General features: G+C 40.0%; 2 protein-coding genes across 3 annotated transcripts in view; both read left to right on the top strand.

Moving 5' to 3' along the window:
* Positions 1 to 483: 483 nt before the first annotated feature.
* stam2 (signal transducing adaptor molecule (SH3 domain and ITAM motif) 2) lies at positions 484 to 15,270 on the top strand. Of its 2 annotated transcripts, none has more exons than XM_046404316.1 (14): positions 484 to 672; positions 2,329 to 2,413; positions 2,600 to 2,675; positions 3,624 to 3,719; positions 3,974 to 4,120; positions 7,216 to 7,282; positions 8,076 to 8,274; positions 8,815 to 8,909; positions 9,087 to 9,169; positions 9,262 to 9,349; positions 9,465 to 9,519; positions 9,676 to 9,823; positions 11,669 to 11,826; positions 12,703 to 15,270. In XM_046404316.1, exons 1-14 carry the CDS (start codon positions 633 to 635, stop codon positions 12,887 to 12,889), a joined length of 1,524 nt encoding a protein of 507 aa, XP_046260272.1. In that variant the 5' UTR covers positions 484 to 632; the 3' UTR covers positions 12,890 to 15,270. The 2 variants fall into 2 exon arrangements, with proteins under 2 accessions (XP_046260272.1, XP_046260271.1); XM_046404315.1 differs by having other exon boundaries at positions 12,700 to 15,270.
* A 1,300-nt stretch (positions 15,271 to 16,570) lies between these two features.
* cacnb4a (calcium channel, voltage-dependent, beta 4a subunit) overlaps positions 16,571 to 19,348 on the top strand; it is a 33,239-nt gene continuing 30,461 nt past the window's right edge. The window contains exons 1-2 of the mRNA XM_046404730.1: positions 16,571 to 16,900; positions 18,590 to 18,673. Of these exons, the coding sequence (XP_046260686.1) occupies positions 16,838 to 16,900; positions 18,590 to 18,673 (147 nt within the window). The 5' untranslated portion in view covers positions 16,571 to 16,837. The remainder of the gene's footprint in view (positions 16,901 to 18,589; positions 18,674 to 19,348) is intronic.

Raw genomic sequence — 19,348 nt, 5'->3', positions numbered from 1 at the left:
TGCCAGGCTCAAACATTTCACTGTTTGGTCCTTCAAATACTCCTTAATTGTCTTGTTTGCATGTTCAGGTATTGTCCAGCAGCTTTCTGCAAGGTACTATATACATGAGCTACTATTCCCACCCTGTTAACCTAATATGGAAAGTAACCTCTTCAACCCACAGCTGAAAGCCGTAGCCTCAAACGTGTAGTCAAATCTAAGTTGAAGAGGTGGCACGAGCGCTGTGAGCGACTGGTGCAGGGCATTATGCCAAGTCTTTACATGCTCACGTTCCTATTTGAACCACTGGGGGTCAGTATTTTACTAGTTTCCTTAAATGGTGGGCGGAGGTGTTAAACTTAAGTACCAATTATTGTGTGAAGCATTTTTTTTTGTTAATGCCAATTTACTGTACTTTTAATAATGATAAAAAACATATTATTAAATAAAAGAAAAGAATGGAAACCTTATTATACACACTGCACATCGACGTTTCAAAATACTATTCAGGCATTCTTGAAGGCAGCCAAGTTTCCGGAAGAGCAACTGGTGCGAGTTTAATGGACAAGGAAGAGATATTTGTTTAGGTTTCGTCTAGGAAACACACATAGTTTTCTTTCCTCACATAGTGCGGCTCTTTTTAAATCGTTAGAATGCCTTTGTTTGCCCAAAATCCGTTTGATCAAGATGTTGGTAAGCGACGTGTTGTTTATTTGGTGTTTTCAGTGTGTCATAACTTGCTAACGATAGGGCCAACAACAATTGAAGCTAAGTTAGCTTAGCTTGACTTCTTCAGTTCGTTTCAGCCTTGTCAAGTTTAGTCATCACGTCCACTTTGGGTAATAACAACGTACACAAGTCTCAGCCACCTTCCTAGTGTGTAGCTGTCAAGCTGACTTGTTGTCAAGAACTTTCACTGAGTTTATCGATCAGTTCATTTGCTAGGTTAAGCAACTGCCTGGTTTCCAACGTTATCGTTAACTTGGAGTCTGATTCATGTTAGCCACACCGTGACCGGTAAACGTCAGTTACAAGATCACCTGATCTTAAGTCATGTCATATTGTTTATTCGAGTCGATTATTTGTAAATATGGCATGTTAAAGTAGGATTAGAGCAAAAATCTAGGACTATATTTAAATCTCAATTTATTGGATATGACTTCTTTTCGATCAACTTGCGAGTTTCTTAAAACTTGTAAATAGTGAAAATGACGTGGCAGTGAACTTTCCAAAACCCCCCTAGATTCACTTTCCAATGACATATGCGAAGGTGAAACAAAACATTTTTGCTTTTCACTAAAATGATCATTGAAATGTCAAAAGAAAAGCTGAAATTACCTTCTGATTAACGTATGACTGAGTTGATAGAAATTGCATCAGCAGCTATTTTGATCATTAGTTAATTGTTGAAATAATGTCTCAAGCTAAAGTGTCGATCATTCTTTAGTGCCAGTTCTTAATTTTCTACGTTTTGCTGTTTTTCTGAGTAAAAGTCTTAAGGTTTCATTTTCAGGCAAAATAAAGAAGTCACCTTGGTGCTGAAGTATTTGTGATGGGTATTTTTCAGTGTTTGTGAGATCTTGCTGAACAGAGAATGAATATGACCTTAAGTTTAAAGCACTAACTCATTTATTGTTACTGTTTGATTTTAATGTGGACTACGTATTTTCTCATTATAGTGCGATGTAAACTAGTCATGCAAACGTCGTAGGTCACCACCCTTATCTGCCCCATGCAACACCACAGATCTGCTATGACCAGACAGTAGTCCACTGTTGCATTAAGTGACTCTCTGGGTGTTAGTCATGTGTCATGACAGATGAGTTGGAAGTGCGCATTTGAGTGTTTTCCTGCTAACATATCACAAAGCAGCCGTGGGTCACCACACATGACAAAAAGACCAGCTCCACTGCGATCTCAAAAATTAATTCACAGGATAATATATAGCTAAATATGAAATGTTAACTGCGGAAAAGGGGAAATTAACAGGGGAAAAGGAGCAGATGTGCTTTCTGACAGCAAATCTCTTACCATTTATTGAGTGCAGCTAGTGTTTAAGCTTTTCTTTAAGACTGGCAGGGAGGCTCACCATCTGGGAAAACACTGCAAGTTCACTTAATAAAATGGCAAATAATTTGAAATTCATCTCCCCTCTGAGATTTTTTTTTCCAGCTTTAGTCTGACAGGCTAAAATGTGGCAGCTCAGTGCTTGCTATTCATTATTATAACACTTGCCTGCTGTGACTGGCATGTCTGCCCATGAATACGTTATGTCTGAATACAAGCAGTCAGTGAAGATATTTTCTCACTGGACCATATGGACTCTATCCCTGTTTGACTTATTTCCAGAGAAGGCAACCAACGAAAATAACACAACAGATGACTGGGGCCTCATTATGGACATCTGCGATAAGATTGGAGCGACACCCAATGGGTAAGCGGGGAAAGCACATGAGCGTTTACGCAGCACTATGAATCAAACCGCTTCTTATTTGAGTAGAGTACGTTTAAAAAATACGGTAGATATCATTAGAACTTGTGCAAGAGCATCTCTGGTGTAGGCACCCTTAGTTTGTTCAGGCACAAGCAATGAATTCTGTTCTGTTCTCTTTTGTTTCAGACCGAAGGACAGCCTGAGATCCATTATGAAGAGAGTCAATCACAAAGTGCCTCATGTTGCAATGCAGGCCCTCAATGTGAGTGTGTTATCATGATTCCATATAAGCACCAGGTTTTCTGCAAGTCCTTAAAACGTATTCTCATGTTTCAACTTCAGTAATCTTAATTTTAAACCTTGAAATGTCTTAAATCCAATTTAGACAGGTCTTAAATATTGATTGGATTTTGATGTTAATGTTAGTTAGTTGCATTAACTTTAGTCTAGCTTTTTAAGTGAATTTGGGGAGAAAATCTATTGATCATGCTGTAACAAAACTATAAAACCAGTGACCATGAATGCAGACTGTGCAGCGAGGAGGTCAGCAGTGAGAAGAAAACCACTTCCTAATCCTGACTTGTCTCATTCAGTCCACTTTAATGATGGTCTTAAAAAGCGTTAACTAATTAAAAAGCATTAATGTTAATTAAAGCATTAATCAGATGTTACGGCCGTCATCAGCCTAAGTAACCGTTTATTTTTCTGCTCAAAATCACCTGCCAATTTTAAATGAAAACTCTAGTTTGACATAGCATGTCCAAATTTATAAAAATATGATCATTATAAAATAATCAAGACAACAAAAACCTCAAAAATGTCACTTGGTCATGGCCAAAACATGTATTCATATGTTTTTGTACAAATGGTGTACCCCAAAATGTAAATAAGTACTGTGGTTTACCCAATGCGTTTCACAATGACCATTTAAAACCCAAAGTACTTAGATGAGCAATATGAGTGCTGGCACTCCGTCGGAGTGATCATGAGTAAATACTGTCACATGGCCTGCTCTACATTTAGATCTCTTAGTCCACTTATTCACATAATTAAAGCCCTTCTGTCACCCAAATCATTTATGATTATAAAAGCTTCTCCTGCTTTATATTTGCCTGCTATATATGTTTTCTAAATTATTCAGTAATGTGAATAGTCACCATTTGTATCGTGTTTAATCTCATTTTCACAATTTCTGTGTCTTCTCTCGCAGCTGTTGGGTGCTTGTGTGTCAAACTGTGGCAAAATATTCCACTTGGAAATCTGCTCAAGGGAGTTTGCCAGTGAAGTACGGAGCGTGCTGAGTAGGGTATGTAAACTTTTCTTTTTCTCACTCTTTCTATCTTGAACCATATCTGTGTGTCATCCCGTTGAAACGCTCTTGACCAGTGTCATTCTTAACTCAAAGGTCACACATAATGTAGAATCATAATCACCATGTGCTCGTGTGCTCAGAACCATCTAGTCCTCACATATGCTTAACAGAGCCCAAACTCTCCTTTTGGCAAAAAAGCACAAGAGACAACAGAGTGACACAGCTGTTTGTTTGGCTGTCCTCTGTAGGCCCACCCTAAGGTGTGTGAAAAGCTAAAGGCTCTGATGTTGGAGTGGGCAGAAGAATTCCAGAAGGATCCACAGCTCAGCCTGATCGGAGCCACCATCAAGTCTCTGAAAGAGGAGGGTGTCACCTTCCCTTCCGCCTCTTCACAGGTAAGTTGGCATCATACAGAGTGTGTATGATTTTTAGAATGTACACAAAGAAAGGTGCAGATTAGGATAAATTCTATTCTGTCTTCATGAGGGTGCTATCTGATGGGATTTTTTTTCCCCAGATTCTTTACATACAGTCATTTAATGATGTAGCTCTAACATACAAACATAAGTGTCAAAAAAAATACCAAACTCATAATTACAAGTCAATGTCTTCCATCAAGCCTGAACTGGTTTCTGAAAGTTGCCAGTTTAGAAGAGATGCGAGATGCTTCCTTGTACAGAAATAAACATAGCCACCACACAGTAGACCCCTGATGATGATCACCGATTTGGTGAAGCTAATTGGTGATCATTGTTAGCTTTTCATTGCATTGATTTTCATTGATTTAACTGACACTTTACAATAAGTGTATACAGCGCAAAATTACAAGAATCATTCAACTGTATCACCTTCGTCAAATAAACTGAAACTGCTTCAGGTGCGATTCAGTCCACCTCCGCTTAGAAGGAAGAAAACATCTTCTTGTCTGCCACTTTCACCATGATACCAGCCAGCTTATATTCTGCAGAAGGAACTGCAACTTGGTCACTTTCCAGATTGGCTGTTAGAGAGAAAAGCCTTTCATCCACAGCCAGACTTAGCAACGTTTTGTTATATTATTATTACACTTTGTCTCATAAGCAGGAAAATGTTTTGACTTGAGTGTCATGCAACAGATGTAATGTGTTAGCAGTTGTCTCTCCCACTCCTGTGCCTTCTCGTAATTACAGCCTCAGCCCATAATCAAACGTAACAAAATAAGTGTGTGTGGTTACTTTCTGTCTAGCATGAGGCTTTCATTACTGCCGTGGTTTCACTGCTGACCAGCGTGTTGCCAGTGTGACCGTTCAAGTTGGGTGGAGCTCGTCTGTCTGCGTTCGTACGGCAAGCGCTTACAATGGAATTTCCTCCTCACATATTTCACATAATTCTGTGGCTGTGTGTGTATGTCTCAGGATCAGGACTGTCTTTATGATTGTTGTGGACCGCCTTCTGGTTTGGTGTTCGTGTGACTTGTTGTTTAATATGGGATGTGTGTCAAGGTTTGTTGTGGACTTTGCTCTCAGGTTGTCGTAAAGCGACTGACCTACATCTGTATCGTCTGTGGTCAGAGGCTCTCTGCGGCCGACACTTTGTTGTAGAATGCTCTACAATCACTCCACCAGCAAGTGTATTTTAAGGAAGAAAAGAGGACTTACTGAGTAAGCCAAACCTCACTAAAAATTACTGACGGGACTCATGATATATTTTCCACACCATACATGCACTGTTAATTTGTATGTGGCATGCAGGAAGCCAGTAAACAAATTTTCTGTGTTTATCTGGTTAGACAACAGGTGCAGGTGGAAAAGAACAGGGTTCATAGTCTTTATCTCGAGTACAGACAAAGATTGGCTTGTATAATAAACTATAAAAACTAATGCAGTTCAGTATAACACGTCAGCAATAATTAAATCATAAAACACCTCAATATAATGTAGTCCAGTTCAAAACATCTGCAGACTCCAATCTCAGTAATAACGACATCGCCAAAGCAATGCCTCTCTGATAAAACTTTTCGAAATGTACACACTGATTAATTTTATCCATCTTCATCTGTTGCCAGTATAGACAGACAGCTCAAAAGTGGCTTTTGTGATGATGTGAAATCTCTTGAATCAAATTTGCTCGTCCTCACTTCTTTGCCATTGGCTGGATTGGTGTGCTGTGTGTATGTTTATCTTATGGGCAGGGATGGGAAAGCTGCTCTAGTGGAGAGTGAGTGACTCATAAGGTTGAAGGTATGACATTTAATCCTGATTGGCTGTTGAGCAATCAGCAGCAGGTAGGGTGACTCAAGCTGTGCTAATGCTCCCTAGCATTTACCTTTGGCTGTCATTCATGCTGAACTTGGTATACATTGCTTTTTGTTTTCTGTCAGCCTGTTGGTTAAAGTCAACACCAGAAAAGTGTGCACTTTTGCGTGTCAGTTTCAGATTGAATAAAAGCTCCACCCATTGGACACAAACTTGGCACCCTGCTGGTTGGCGGATCTTGGAGTCCACCTGTAGATCACATGCTTTTGATTGTTTTCATGTTAATATGTTGAACATTATCAGTCTATATTTGCCCTGTGGTTATGGATAAGGAAATTATTTTTTTCTTTGATTAGTGTATTTTCAATCGATGTATGTTGTTGTATGCTATTACGTAAATATGTATTTTAGTTCGTAAATCCGTTTGTCTGAGTAGGCAGTGAGTTTATGTTACATTGCTCACTCAGACTTGCTTCCACACAAATGTTTCTCAGAGCCTTATTGGTCCTCCTCAGACACTGTGTGTATTTACAGGCGCTCTGATTAGCACCAGAAGGGTTAAGGCATTTGCACTTCTGTATATACTTTTTGACAGGAAGTTGTATCTCAGGGATTCTCAGAGATTTTCCATTGTGTACTTTTTCTTCTTCAGTCAGGATTAGTACCAGTCTATAGACCAGAAGGGACAGCATTTGTTTTTGCTTTGTTTTACAGCAAAAAAACAGACTATTAAATTGAATGATTTCTCCTCAGTTCTTCTCCATTCACATTCTGCAGTGATATGCTCTAACTTATGACATGTGGCATTTTAATTAAACTTACCCCTGTTGTTTCTAATTATTCAATAAGCCCACTATTAACTAAAATAATGCCTTTTCTCCCACCTTTATTTTTCAGCCACAATATCCCAAATTGATTTCTGTGTAATTACGTCATGTTAGGGGGAGTGAGAAATAACAAATGAGACATAAATTCTCAGTAAATGCCAGCTTACATCCTGCATTCTGTAAATCCCCTACTGGATGTTTCCTTTTATACTGCATGTGGAAAAAGACAACCAGACATAAGATGAGACAGCTTTGTCTGTGTGGAGGCTCAAACCACCTCTCTTACCAACATGTACTACCCAACTTGAACTGCAGGTGGCATTACAGTCAGTGGAATTCAGTTCTTCACGCCTTGTCTTTGGTGCTACACTCTCCCTCCTGTATGTGCACACACAGAGCAATGACCTTATGTTTCTGTACTGACCACAGGGGTCTACTGCAAAGGTCAACACACCTGCTGCGAGCAAATCATCGGATGATGACAACCTGGCCAAAGGTAAAGTGAGACGCCATCTTTTTAGCTCCACACACACCTTTATCATCATTAGTGCACTTGATCTGTTGTTTCAAGCATTATTTTCTACAACAGAAATACATTTTCCAACTGTTGCACTGTATGTTTAGGTCAGTTAGGTAGCTTTTACTCAGTAGAAGGAGACATCATCAGACTCATTTTATAAACATTAACAAAAAAAAAAAAAGATAAGTCTTCAGTAGTCAGGAATTAAGAGAGAAATACAGATTTAAAAAAAGACTGATATAAATAACTACTAGAAAAAAACAAGTTAAAATTCCAAAGTGGAATAAATAATTAGACATTCCTTCTGTAGCATGTATGCAAATGTTACTAGGAGCTGAAATTCACTGTGCAAAAAGGTGGGAGTCATCATTTAAAATCAAGCTGGCTATCTGCTGTAACTCTCAGATGTACAGGAACGCTGGGTTTAGCTGTGACTCACCAGTTGGCCTACTTAGACCACTTAACACGGCTTATTAATATCAGTATTCTCAGAAAAATACTCTTTGCTCCTCTTTGTGAGGAGCAGAGCAGTTCATTTTCATTATCAATTCATTATCGACCTGATTTTATGTTTTCATGCATCAAAAGTTTCTTTTGTTAAATGCACAATTGATTATCTTAGTCTTACGTTCAAGCAGTCTTCTGCTTGAATGTAAGAATGTAAAAATAAGCAGATGAATCCTGCATCATATGACAACATCTTCTTCTCCTTTCTATTTTTCTACTCTCTCTTCTCTCTCCTTCCCATTCAAACCTCCGCCCATCGCAGCCATCGAGCTGTCCTTGCAGGAGCAGAAGCAGCAGGCGGAGACGAGGCCCCTGACCCTGACCTCTGACCCCCAAAGCTACACCAACGGAGGCGGGGGGCAAGAGGTCCGGAAGGTGCGCGCGCTGTACGACTTCGAGGCGGCTGAAGACAACGAGCTGACCTTCAAAAGCGGAGAACTCATTCTGGTTTTGGATGACAGGTGATGTTTTCAGAACAATCCCAAGTCGCCTCTGCTTTATCCTCAAGACTCCAATTATGGTGTTAGTGCCGCCGGTGTTTCAGTGTTTCTTATTAGTTTTACTTCAAAGCAGCGATATTCTCAGAGGGATGAGCATCATAGCAAATGTGATATATTCTTCATTTACATATAGTCTTATGTGTCCCAGCTTTAGTAGAAAGTGTATCGATGTGGTTTTGATAGAAACTGGAAAACAAAGGTGCATAAATTCAGATTTTTCACTCGCTGATCATCATAAACAAACAGCTGCACAGCTGTAAAGTGTAAATTATTCATTTATGCTTTTGTTTGCTTAAAAGAGCCACCTCATTTTATATTTCCTTCCTCATTTACATGCCAAATGTGCTCCCAGTGATGTAGATTTTGTCAGTCTTAACAGAGTTGCAAAGTCTGTTCCACAACTGAAGTAAGGATCACACCGGGAGACTTCAAATTCGAAGAAGACGACACATTTAGTAGCTCATTTGCTTATTATTTCTGTTTCATTCTTTTGTTTTATAGCGATCCAAACTGGTGGAAAGGAGAGAACCACAGAGGAGTGGGGCTTTTTCCCTCCAACTTTGTCACAACCAATCTGAATGCTGAGCCAGAGACAGGTTGGTCTTTCTGCTGAGACTGAAAGGAGTCCCTTCAGCTGCTCTCTCTTCTGTTTTTTGGTTTATGTTTTGTGCCTTTTAGAAGGTGTATCAGCCTCTTGGCTCTCCAACTGTTTCATACCAGAGAAAATCTTTAGTTTCAGAGCTGCTAATTGAACTAAACCTTTACCTCCACAGAGACTTATGTTGAAAAGGCGGCTACTCCTGAAGAGACGTCTTTAGAAACCAAAATTGAGCCTGAGCCTGTCTTCATTGATGAGGTACTACATATCCTCAGCGCCCGAACATTAACAAATCCAAAGCATGTCTCAGATCAAACTACCAACCCAGAGCTGCTGTCTTCTCTGTGCAGGGAAAGATGGACAGAACACTTGCACTGTTGCAGAATGCAGATCCTGCAGATCCTGCTCCTGATGCTCCAGAGCTGATCCAGTTGGAGGGTATGAACCTTAATGCTGGTGGAAATCTAATCTCTCTTACAGGAACACCTGCAGTGAGTCTGCGTAACGCCATTGCTTTCTAACTCTGTTTCTGTTTCTCTCCCTATCTGAACAGGTGCTTGTGAACAGATGAACCCAATGATTGATGAGAAGCTACAGGAGATTGACAGGTAGTGTGTTAACTGATGTGAACTTATTATATGTATCAGATTTATGATGACTGATTCCTTAATGATCCTGCTAAGGGAGACTATCTGCAGGCCACTTGGACTGTTCTGCAAATTAAAACTATTCTTGTAAATTAAATGTTTCTCTCTATGTTGCAGGAAACACTCAGAGTTGTCAGAGTTGAACGTCAAAGTTCTGGAGGCCCTGGAACTTTACAACAAACTCATGAATGAGGCTCCATTCTACACGGCCTACTCCAAGATGCCAGGGCAGTACGCACCAACCAGTTCAGCTGTAGCCATGCAGGTCAGGAAATTGATACTTTTAACTTTTAATTGTAGCTTCACAACATAGGACAGCCTGTTAAAATCAATCAGTTATTCAATTAATCAATCACGCAACAGCAGCACACAACCAAATGAAAAGGACGTAGAAGAGTATTTAAAACATCTTGCTTCATAATTCTGCATTTTTAGGTTCTCAGAGGCCGACTCTTCTAACAGCCCTGTCTATACTAGCATTGTTCCCAAATTAGGCATAGCAGACGTTAGTTTTATGAAGTAAGGAAGGTGTTTCATATTGAAGATAAATACAGTTCAGTTGTAAGCCCTAACCTTTCTCGGTTAGTGTTAAGTTAACTGCACCACTGAAATTGTAGTATGTAGTAGTAAGTATGCAATATGACTCCGGTGTAAATGCCAGACCACTTACAGCATATATCTGCATATGATTTCTCTCAGAATGAATACATTCAATTCATGTATGCGTGGACAACATCTTTTCTCTGTCCTGTGATACTTGCCGAGTCAATAAAACCGCAGCACCAGGTCATACATAATTAAAGGATGGATTCAGTCAGAGGTCAATTCACAGCACTAAAGGTTGAAGATTTTCCATGTCAGAGAACTGTGTGTTAACTGCCAGTGTGCCCACCCATGAGCAGCAGACTCCCACTCTTTGTCTATTGATTTCATTGATGTGATGTTTTTTTCTTATTGGAGGTAAAGGAAGACAAATCATTCAGAGCCATCACATGATTATACCTCGGTATTTGTCTCTTATTCTGGTCCTCCTGCATCCTTTGTGTTATATTTGGCCAGCAAAGCAGTTGATTTTGTTGCTTTTTTTACTCATCCTGATAGCTTGACATTCAGTCAGCTTTTTCTCTTCCTCCCTGGAGAGTGGAAGGCTGCCCGGCCTTTCTTGCCGGTGCCTGTTTTCTCTGTAATGATTGATGTCGCTGTCTCTCCCCTGAGATTTCGAAAAATGTCCACTTCACTGGCCAGGCCCACACTAGAGTGCTGCTTTTTTCCCCTCTCCTTTCTTTGTCCTTCATCACTGTTTTTGCACTGTAAAACTGCCTACCAGGTTGTTGTTGCACCTGCAATGGCAAGAATTTTGTTGTACGTAAAGCACTTATAATTAGAAAAGTGAAAAATTCATACTATTCATATTATATTGTTACATTTTATTCACTTTTCTACAGCACTTACTGTGTGTTTTTGTAACTGGGGCCATTCCTTGTAATTTGAATTGAGATAGAAAAATAACACAGCAAGACTAACCCACCTTATTCGACTGCGGGGTCTCATATCTTTCATATCGTTCTATCTAACTGTGAGTAGCCAGACATTTTCTGAAGGACAAACAGTGAGTGCTGGACATCTCTTTTATTACTGTTGTTAGGATCAACCGGGGACATGTTGATATTAACTTTGTGAGGAAATAGAAAGAAAACACTGTTGCAGACCGAGTAACCCCTCCCCTGAGCAGGACTAGCTCACTCCAAAGCCCTTTCAGGAGGGGCTCAAGGAACATGACAAAGGACTCAAGAGGTAGACCCCCCCCAAGAAACTCCCCACATCTCGGGGGGGAACTGCTACCATCAGGGAGTGTTGGACGGTCCCAGTAGAACATTATGTTGAATCTTTGTATTGTAGACGCAGCATCTCCTGGAGGCTTGCACTTTACGTGTCTGTTCCTCATTAGATATTTGATAAGCTCTCATTTTCGACACATTGCGACTTTTTTACCTGAACACTGCTGAAATGGTGTCATACTGCATCTACTAATCGATGGGAAATAGTGATATGACTCATGTTCTTGGCACTTATTAAAGCCAAACTACAACTCTCCCTCTGGTCTGCACAGGGCTACCTTGGCCCGGCCAGCGCTCCTTACCTGCCTCCAGCGATGCCTCAGGTGCAGCCATACGCTTTACCCAGCGACCCACCTGCATCGCTGCACTCACTTCCACCCAGCGTCTCAGCCCCACCAAACAGCCAAGCTGCTCAGTCTTCCTACATGAGGTAAGAAAACAACTCCAGCACTGTAGACAGGAGCTTTAAGACTGTCAGAGTAATGGTGGTACCCTGCAGAGACACTCTAAAGGCAAATACTTACAAGGATTCTGTCATGTGCCTTATACAGGGGGACTTAATGCCTCAGATCTTTGGCATTAACAGGTCGTTACTGTTAGCACTGATTTTTATCAAACATATGACAAAAATGCATGACAGGAGACCTGCGGGCCAGGAACAATTTCAATAAATCGAATCTGGTTTTCCAATTAACAGAATTAACAGAAAGTTGTTTTTGCAAGAGTGTTCATTATAATAATGTTGCGTAATGTGTTGTTTTTTGGAGGGAATAGCTTCATGTAAATCAATTTTACACGTAGGCAGTCACAAGTGACATAGTAACTGAAGTCATGTGCGGATGAGGCACGGGTGTGCAGCCACCACAGCCAGTGACTGTCACCGCAGGGTCACCAAAGAGTTAGCAACCAGTCTGTATTATCATGCAAGAGACACAAAAACTGGTCTCCTGTGAAAGACAGTCGTCTTGCTACAGAAGCTCAACACAGATCTCAGTATATGAATTTCAAGTTGTTTTGTCCTCTTCTGTCTATTTGGCTTTCTTTTTTCATTGACAGTAGTAAAATGGACAAAGTAAAACTGGAACTAGTGAAAAGCAGAAGGATGAGTGGTGTCTGAATACCTTACTTCTCAGCACTATTTTTTTTTCTTCATTGAGTGTGTCCCAGAGAAACTCACAGCATGTTCTGATATAGACTGTTTCAGAGCTGAGTGATGTGGCATATATATATATTTAACATTGTGGCAAATGTCTGCAGATCATGGATTAAATTTGAACTGCGTTTAATTGTATTTTCTTCACAGCAGTGGTATGAACACTCAGTACATGAACCAAGGTGCTGCAGCTCATTACCCTCCCCAGGCGGGCGTGGCCATGGACATGTCGACCTATCACAACTCTAGCATGCCTCCCGTGTCCTATCCTGTGGCTGCTCCACCTCAGCAGGCTCCTCACCAGCAGCAGGCAGCATATTATCAGCAGCCTCTGCTGTAAAACTGCAACTGACAGCAGGCCTATGATGAATACGTACGCAGACGTTTCCATTTCCTGTCCTGTGTTCATTTAGCTTACCTTGTGTCTGTGAGTGTTTTTGTGGTGATTGCTTTGGGAACATTCCTTTAGCCTTTTTGTGTGCCTGATCAGCTGAATTGAACACACCCCACGGGAGGTTGAAATAACTGTGTATGTAACACAGGATAGTTGTTTATTTGAGTTAGGACTCTCTCTCTCTCTCTCTCTCTCTGCATGTCCTCAGCTGCTATATGCGAGGCTCAACATGGCGCCAGGTGTTTTGTTTTGTTTTGTTTTGGGTTTTTTTTTCCTTGCTGACTATGATCACAGCACAGGTCTCCACAAAAGTCAACACAGAAGAAGAGTTGAATGTGTCCACCAATACAGGTCCATGTCTGGTTCTGAAGAAATTAGCATTTTACAATTCATAGTTCAACACAGCGCTACTTGGACAGTACGCTATTTCTAAATTCACCTCGAATGCCTGCAACAAGCAGTGACAGAGGGTCAGTCCGTGTCCACACTTAGGTAGATAAATGTGGGAAAAAAATGCTTCTTTCTTTCTCTCCATTGTGGCCTTCTAATCACACTACCTTATCTACACTGACCATGTAGCAAAAGCAACACATCCTCCCTGTCAGTGTCTGCACTGCATATCTACAGCTGCACTAGAGGTGTTTTGGCATCCCATATAGTTTAATACAACACCAGTGTAATTACATGCACTCATAGGAATAAAGTAGACTAAAACAGCAGCTCTGCATGTGAAGGGAAAATGAACGTCTGTCTTTGCGCAAGCCTTTTCATGGCTGCTTTGCCAGCTGTATTGATCAAAACCGAAGCATATCTGTTCTGTCAGATGCTTGTGAGACGAATGACTGAAAAATGTGTCCCCTATAGATGGCCTGCCAGAAGACAAAAAAAAAGAAAAAATCTACCTTTCTAAAGCGTCTTAAATAAAGTTGAAAAAACACCAGCTCATGAACAACAATCACCCTCCACAGACACGCATGATATGCCAGTGTAGATGGAACACCATTTGAACTTGCATGAACGTGGCCGAAACGGTTATGTTTTAGCTTTTAATGGCCGTCTTGTTTCTAAGTCTGTAGGTGAGTCTGATTGAAACCCCCTGGATTGATGTGAGAGCTCATATTTCTGCGAATCCAGCGCTGGTGTGGGAAAGGGTGTGGATGCTCACTTCACAACTGCGCAGTCATTTAACAGGCAGGAGCTCTGTTTTTTCTTTTTCTTCCTCACCAGCATCCATCACTATAGCTGATCTGTGGTTTGAACAGACTTTCTGAAGTTTAAACTATGTTTTCAGCTATATTTGTGTGTAAATGGTTCAAAAATTACTCCCCTTACTAAAGTCACTGCCTTAATGCATTCTGTGGTTGCATTTGAGATAGTTAAGATGACATTTCTCTGTGTGTGTGTATATCTGTGTATACATGTGCACATGTTTTGTACATGCGTATGGATGCTTTATGTACGCGTGTGTGTGAGGGCTTACCGATAAGAGGTTCTTCATCATTGTAAAATGACATTGACGTTTTTGTAAGGGTCGTCAGATTTTCGGATAAACTGAGAAGTAGTTAGTTGGCTCTCTTTGTGTGTTCATGACTCTTGTGTGTGTGGGGGGTGTCCTCCATTTTACAGAATTAGAGTCTGTGTGGTAAGTGGGCAATAGTGCGATTTTTCTCTGTTTGTATTCTTCCATTTCCAAATTGTCAATGACATTACTTTGATTTATGTATATTGTGACATTATACACATGTAATTTACATGGTTGGAGGATGTGTAATTGTTATTCTTTGCTTTGCTTCTGCTCTCTTTATTTTCAGAGTTCAGGCAAAATGTAAGTGGAACAAAATTTTCACAAAGATGTCATTGATTGTTGATGTTAATATGAGGAAAGAGAAATGAGACAACATGTTTCAAACCTGCTGTTGGTTTATCCTTCAGTCTCCGGGTTCATATGTAGGAGCAGCTTTCATAGAATCAACAGTCCTGTTTGCAGTAGGTCCATAGAGTCAGTTTAGCCACAACTGTCTATATTTCCTTTACCAGCCTCGTATTAAAGGCTCTGTATATTAGATGTAAAATACCTGTTTTTGTCAGTGACATTGCACCTTGGCCTTGTAAACATGTATTTACCACTGGATGCCTTGTTTTTCTGTAGAAATCAAAGAATGACACGGATACAACTTTGCTGAGTAACTTCAGTCTCTGCCGATGTATAATTCTGTATATTTAAAATATTCCAGGAAAAGTTCCTTTATCTTTATCCAGGATTTTAAAATTGCCTTTGTAACATAGCAAACCTATAATATTCTTTGAAATAAAAAAAAATGACCTGTGTGGAGAGTCGACCTGTATTTCCTTTTTGATGCCTTTAAGTAATTACATTTATACAATTAATAGGAAAAGTTTAAAATAGCAACGTTCCACCTAATTAGCCTCTCTATCCCCTGAACACCTCTCCAGCTTCATGTGACGAACGAGCCAATAATGTGAGCATTGCCCAGAAAAAATGATTTATTTCTTGAACTTGGCCTTTTTTTTTTTTTTCTTAGTGTCTGCTCTTTTTTAAAAGATTCACCTTTAAATGCATGTGTTTTTCTGGGGGCAAAGTGCAAGTAAAAAGTGTTCATTTTAATTAAATGTTCAAGGCCAGACAGCACAGGCTGTTCCCCTGTGAATGCCACCAGGATGGGCACACAGTGTGAAGGCTTTCCGCAGAGCCGCAGTGGGATTGTCTGAAAACAGCACAGCTGGTAGCGCTGTCTGGAGAGGATGACTGAGGAGACTTTATCATCTGTTGTTTGTCCTAGTTAATTTGCTGAGATAAAATTGGTCTTGCAGCACGAAATCAGCAGAAAGTGGTTGTGTTTTGGTACAAATGTACAGAAGACTCTATATTCTCTCTAAACTCTAAATGTGTTGTATTTACCATGAAAACTGGCAATTACCAGTCTACTCACTCAGTTCCTTTTAATGCGTTTGTTTGGTTTCTTTTTAAAATCTAAGTTGTAGTATTTGTAGTGTTGTGGTATTCACTTTTTATGAAGGTATTTTTTTTTTTTTTTTTTTTTTTTGCTGAACTCTATCACCTAATATCAGGTCAGGCTGGTGCAGTGAATGACAGTTCACATTGCATTCACATTCACCTCGGAAAGTCCAGTTTCGAAGGTCCGAAATATTGTAAAAATTTAGAACATTTTAATGATACATTCAAAACTGCATGTAAATGAGCTAGGGTGAACTATGTTGTCCATCCTTTCATTGCTTCTCTTTACTTGCTCGTACCAGTACAGGATCACAGGATTCTGGTGGTTGAGAACTATTACAGACTTAAAATAATCCATAAATAACACCAAACCTTTGACAGAGCTGTTTTATTTTGTTTTCTGCTCTATGTTTCATGTAAGAAAATGAGACAAAAAAATAAGCGAATAAACAAAATAGCGGTGAGAAGAAAACGGAATTCAAAACCTATGCGAACGTAAACTAAATATGTATGTAGCCTATATGCTACATAAATATGTATCGTTGTTATATCCTCACGTATACTATACTCTCCTAGTTGTTGGTCGTCCTTGTGCTTGTGTTTTTGCACTGCAAAAATTCTGAATTTCTGCGTTGCCCTTGAATGCAGCACTACTGAAGCTCCGTGAGATGGGAGTGCAGGGGGGAGGGTTAGTATCTGTGCTGGTACTGATGCGCGGCTTCATCCGTGTAAACCCACAGTGGGACACACATCTCTCAGAGCCGCATCTTTTCATTGTTTCCCCTCCTCTGTTGTCGTGAAGCGGAACCGGAGCCAAGCTGGAGCCGGCGGTCCACTGTCCGCCACCGGAGCAGCAGCCGCTCCAGTGGAGCGGCACGGAGCGGCATCCTCCGCCCTGGACCGATGAACTGGCTGAGATGTCCCGGCACATCTACACCCGACACGGGATAGGAGAAGGGCTGCAGAAGCCTGTGTTTCAGGTAGGACAAGAAAGCATCCATATGTCAGAAGCGAGTTCTTCTTCTTCTTCTAATTGCTGTAATGCATTCTAAAAGCAATTAAGAATCTTCCCAGTCAAATAGCGACACGGATAAGAATGAGTAAACGAAAAACAGCACCTGGACTAAACTCCTACAACACTGAAAACTCATTTTATAGCCCGCTGCTCTCTGTTTAACTGAAGCCGCATTTGTCATCACTCCTAAATGAGCCTCTTAGGTTTCATCAATCAAACAGAGGCACGGGTCCTGCTGTATGGTGAGAATGTGAATTATTCAAAAAGAAATTAAATTGGCTTCTTAATTATTAAGCCTTGTCTGATGGAACTCCACTCATGATGCATGGGATGGTTAAGTCCCTTTTCCACAGAGGAAACTGTTCTTAGCACTGAAGCAGAATTTGCTGGTTGATAAAGAACAGATATAGATTTCAACAAGCTGTAACAAGCAAATGTCTCAGTCATCAAAAGGTCTTGATTGACTTATTGATTATCTACCTAACTGTATACCCAGTCCTGAGTATACCGAGTACTTTGCTAATCCCAAAGGAAAATTCCAGTGTTACAGCAGCGACATCACATAAATCATCAAAAGAATGAGGCTGGTAAGAAAGAAATTACAAAAAGGTTAGAAAGATCATGATACACAGCAGAGGCTAACAAAAACTTTTTTCATACTCTAATATGTATTGAATACAGACCTCACAATGATAGTGTTCAGTAGGTAAGATAAGATAAAATAAGATTTACTGTCATTGCACAGTCACCTATACAATGAAATTAAAAATACAATGAAATTGAACTGTAATATAAATTGTAATATAATCTGCTGTAATGGTAAGAAGCTGGATTGTGCTTGGCTGCATATATCGTAAATTACATTTAGTCATTACTAATGTAAATGAAGCTGAGGTAGAGTTGGCGAATAATCAGTGAGCTGTTTGACAGAACATTAACAGTTAACTTTGAAGTCATTTTAAAGCATAACTGCTGAACATTACTCCCAATCTCTCAAATACGAGTATTTGCTGCTTTTTGTTGTCTAATAACATAGAAAAATCAAAGTTTGAACATACAGCTCCATGGCAACTGAATAAATTCACTCTGCTGATGAGGACCGTGTGATACAGTGAAAAGCTCTAGAACACATGATTATGTGGAACTTGAGATGAGAAAATAATGAGCAGATTAATCCAAAGTTTCAGCTGCACGAATGCAATAAATATTGTAAATGTAGTCCAAGTGAGCAGCAGTCTGTTCTTTCTTTGTTCTTTTTTTTAATATTGAAAGATACACTTTCCACAGATGCTCTCCAGTGCCACAGGCGGACAGGTTGTATTACATATAGTGTTAGAATTGAGAAGCCATTTGTCGTATTTCACCTCTTGCATCTTAGGTGAAGTGCTACCTCACTGGCTCCTGAAGTACCAAAACACTTTGGCTGCCTATGAAAATGGGTCACACAAAGTGAATCTGCAACTCAACAATGTACACGCAACAGACAATACAGAGAGGAGCAGCTGCAAAGAACCAGAGCCCTGACAACCCCAAGGACTGACATGCTGGTTTTAATGGGGTTGCTGGGTAAATATAGGGAATACACAACAATGATGTAATCACACAGGCACAAAATGAAGAATAGAATTTCATTGGTTGCTTTTTGCCTCCCCAGGGTAACAGAGGGACCTACTCCCGTCGCAGCCGGCTGAAGAGATCCGATGGCAGCACCACCTCCACCAGCTTCATCCTCAGACAGGTCGGAAACTACACCCCCATAGCTCACTTGGAATTCAGTTCATTTTTTAAAAACATAATCAGTAGTGAAATTCAGAAAAATGAATGAAATAGCTTTAGAAATCTGGTTTTGAAGGGTAGCCTTTGCTGCCCAAACATTATGTAGTATCAAATTTTAATAATAATAATAACTTTATTTATATAACACCTATATATATATAAAAAATATAATAGATAAGAAGGAAATCTATAATTTAAAACCAGTAAGGTAAAGGGGACAGTAAAAAACAACATCATGTAAAAGCCGGTCTGTAAAAGTATGTTTTGAGAAGTGATTTTCTTGTTGTTGTTTTGTTCTGTTGTTGTTGTTGCTCTGTAACAGAGTGAAATGTTAACTGTTCCCATACAATTTTTTGGATTTAATATGATATGACCTTTCTTGGGATGTCACCATTAGGACAGACTGAACATTTTTGGCCCCGCAGTTTAAGCGGCTCTCGCTGAACTTCATCATATATGTCCAGCAGATCTTATGTATTTATTTTTGACATTTTTCTTAACTTTGTATGAATGGCAGCATAGTTTTAGCTGTCCTTACATCTAGAGGAAGCCATTTACTGTAAACTGTGATACAATGTCCTCAACAGCACACGGCACAAAACCTCCTCATATATTTGAACATAAGATCTGGGTCTTT

The sequence above is a fragment of the Scatophagus argus genome, chromosome 11, assembly GCF_020382885.2.
Source record: "Scatophagus argus isolate fScaArg1 chromosome 11, fScaArg1.pri, whole genome shotgun sequence".
NCBI classification, from domain to species: domain Eukaryota; kingdom Metazoa; phylum Chordata; class Actinopteri; family Scatophagidae; genus Scatophagus; species Scatophagus argus.
Note: the sequence above shows the minus strand (reverse complement) of the source record. Positions and strands in the feature narration are given on the sequence as shown.